The 2,224-nt window shown below is 50.8% G+C and overlaps 1 protein-coding gene across 1 annotated transcript; it reads left to right on the top strand.

Moving 5' to 3' along the window:
• Window positions 1-308: 308 nt before the first annotated feature.
• Window positions 309-1,796, top strand: PpBr36_00799 (uncharacterized protein; the record flags this gene model as incomplete). Its single annotated transcript, XM_029887989.1, has 5 exons — window positions 309-315; window positions 397-420; window positions 517-536; window positions 628-774; window positions 900-1,796. 5 exons carry the CDS (start codon window positions 309-311, stop codon window positions 1,794-1,796), a joined length of 1,095 nt encoding a protein of 364 aa, XP_029752188.1.
• Window positions 1,797-2,224: the final 428 nt, after the last annotated feature.

The following is a 2,224-nucleotide window of genomic DNA, read 5'->3' on the forward strand; positions in this document are numbered from 1 at the left end:
CTAATACTCTGCCTTTTTTGCGCAGCATTGCCCAATGCAGAAGGGAAAGAACAAAAAGTCCAGCTTGTCCACATCTTTCCATCCAACATCCACAAGCCCGGCTCCGATCCCGACCCGACCTAACTCTACATCATCATTCGACGACGACCTTTTGTTGACGTTGACGAGACGACTATACGAATACCAGCTGGTTCAGTGAATCGCGTTCCGCTCTTTATCTCACTCGACCACCCCGCGATCGCTTCTGCCTTCCGCTTCGCACACTCGTTACCTTCAGTCTTTCTTCTACATACTCGTTAACTTTCATCATGAAGGGTAAGGGAGCATTGCACAACTCGCTGATTATTGTATAGTAGATGGATATTTCAGCTAACATTGCTTGCGCGCAAACAATAGCCATAATTCTCGTCGGCGGCTTCGGTAGATCCTGCCCAAAGTCCCCCATATCCCCCATGGCATAAGGACCTGCCCATTATGCGTAGCTCAGCTAACCATGAAACTTGCTTCTTTTTCAAGGCACTCGCCTCCGCCCTCTTGTAAGTCGTATCGCGACGATCTCGCATAGCATTCAAAAACGAAAACCTACACCTGCGAATGGAAGAAACTGACAGTGGATCCGTTCTACAGACCCTGACCCTTCCCAAGCCCTTGGTCGAGTTCGCCAACAAGCCCATGATCCTGCACCAGATTGAGGCTTTGGCTGCTGCTGGTGTCACAGATGTTGTTCTTGCCGTCAACTATCGACCTGAAATCATGGAGAAGGCTCTTGCTGAGGTACGTGGCCCAACACAAATCACCAGCGCCTTATGGGCTGTTGGTGGAACCTCAACCCCCAAAGCGAAAGGGGAAAAACCTTGAAAGGGATGGTTACGCTAATCAATACACTCGGCGCACAACAGTACTCTAAGAAGTTCAACATCAACATCACCTTCTCCGTCGAGACTGAGCCCCTAGGAACCGCCGGTCCTTTGAAGCTGGCTGAGAAGACGCTTCTCAAGGACGACACGCCCTTCTTCGTCCTCAATGCCGATGTCACTTGCGAATATCCCTTTAAGCAGCTGGCCGACTTCCATAAGGCACATGGCGATGAGGGCACCATCGTTGTCACCAAGGTCGAGGAGCCCTCCAAGTATGGTGTCGTCGTTCACAAGCCCAACCACCCGTCGCGCATTGACCGCTTCGTCGAGAAACCGGTCCAGTTCGTTGGAAACCGCATCAACGCCGGTATCTACATCCTGAACACATCTGTTCTCTCGCGAATCGAGCTGCGCCCTACCTCGATCGAGCAGGAGACTTTCCCGGCCATGGTCCGCGATTCTCAGCTGCACTCGTTTGACCTCGAGGGATTCTGGATGGACGTTGGCCAGCCGAAGGACTTCCTTGCCGGTACCTGCTTGTATCTGTCATCACTCGCCAAGAGAAACAGCAAGCTTCTCACCCCTACATCTGAGCCTTTCGTCCACGGCGGCAATGTTTTGATAGATCCCACCGCTAAGATCGGCAACAACTGCCGCATCGGGCCCAACGTTACCATTGGCCCCAACGTTGTGGTTGGCGATGGTGTCAGGCTGCAGCGTTGCGTGCTATTGAGAGATTCCAAGGTCAAGGACCACGCGTGGATCAAGAGCACCATCGTCGGCTGGAACAGCACAGTGGGCAGGTGGGCGCGCCTAGAGAACGTTACCGTCTTGGGTGACGACGTCACAATTGGTGACGAGATCTACGTCAACGGTGGTAGCATCCTGCCGCACAAGAGCATCAAGGCCAACGTCGATGTTCCCGCCATTATTATGTAAAGGAACGGATTAATCAATCTTACCTCACCAACGTACAGTCACACCCACCCACCAACGAACATGACGACGTCTAGCTCATTTGGCTTCTGCTCCGTTTCGGCTTTGTTTGCAGTTATATACCTACTATTGTGTGATTTGACCCCTATTACGCATTTCTTAATCTCAAAAAGGACGAGTCAACCTCATACTTGCGTGATATATCATCAACAACACTCCACTCCAGCCCTACTACATCTTTTATTTATTCTTGTACAATTCGATTCCGGGACGGACTGAAGAAGGGAGTGAACTATTGTGAGCTTGATCTCGAGTCTGATCATGGCTTCCTTTTCCACCTATTTTGTTGATCATGTTTTGGAATGAAAAAGGCGCTTATGTCAGGTCGAGGATGAAGGTTACTGGAGAGATACGAACACAAAATTTGGGGG

The sequence above is a fragment of the Pyricularia pennisetigena genome, chromosome 2 (genome assembly GCF_004337985.1).
Source record: "Pyricularia pennisetigena strain Br36 chromosome 2, whole genome shotgun sequence".
Lineage (NCBI taxonomy): Eukaryota > Fungi > Ascomycota > Sordariomycetes > Magnaporthales > Pyriculariaceae > Pyricularia > Pyricularia pennisetigena.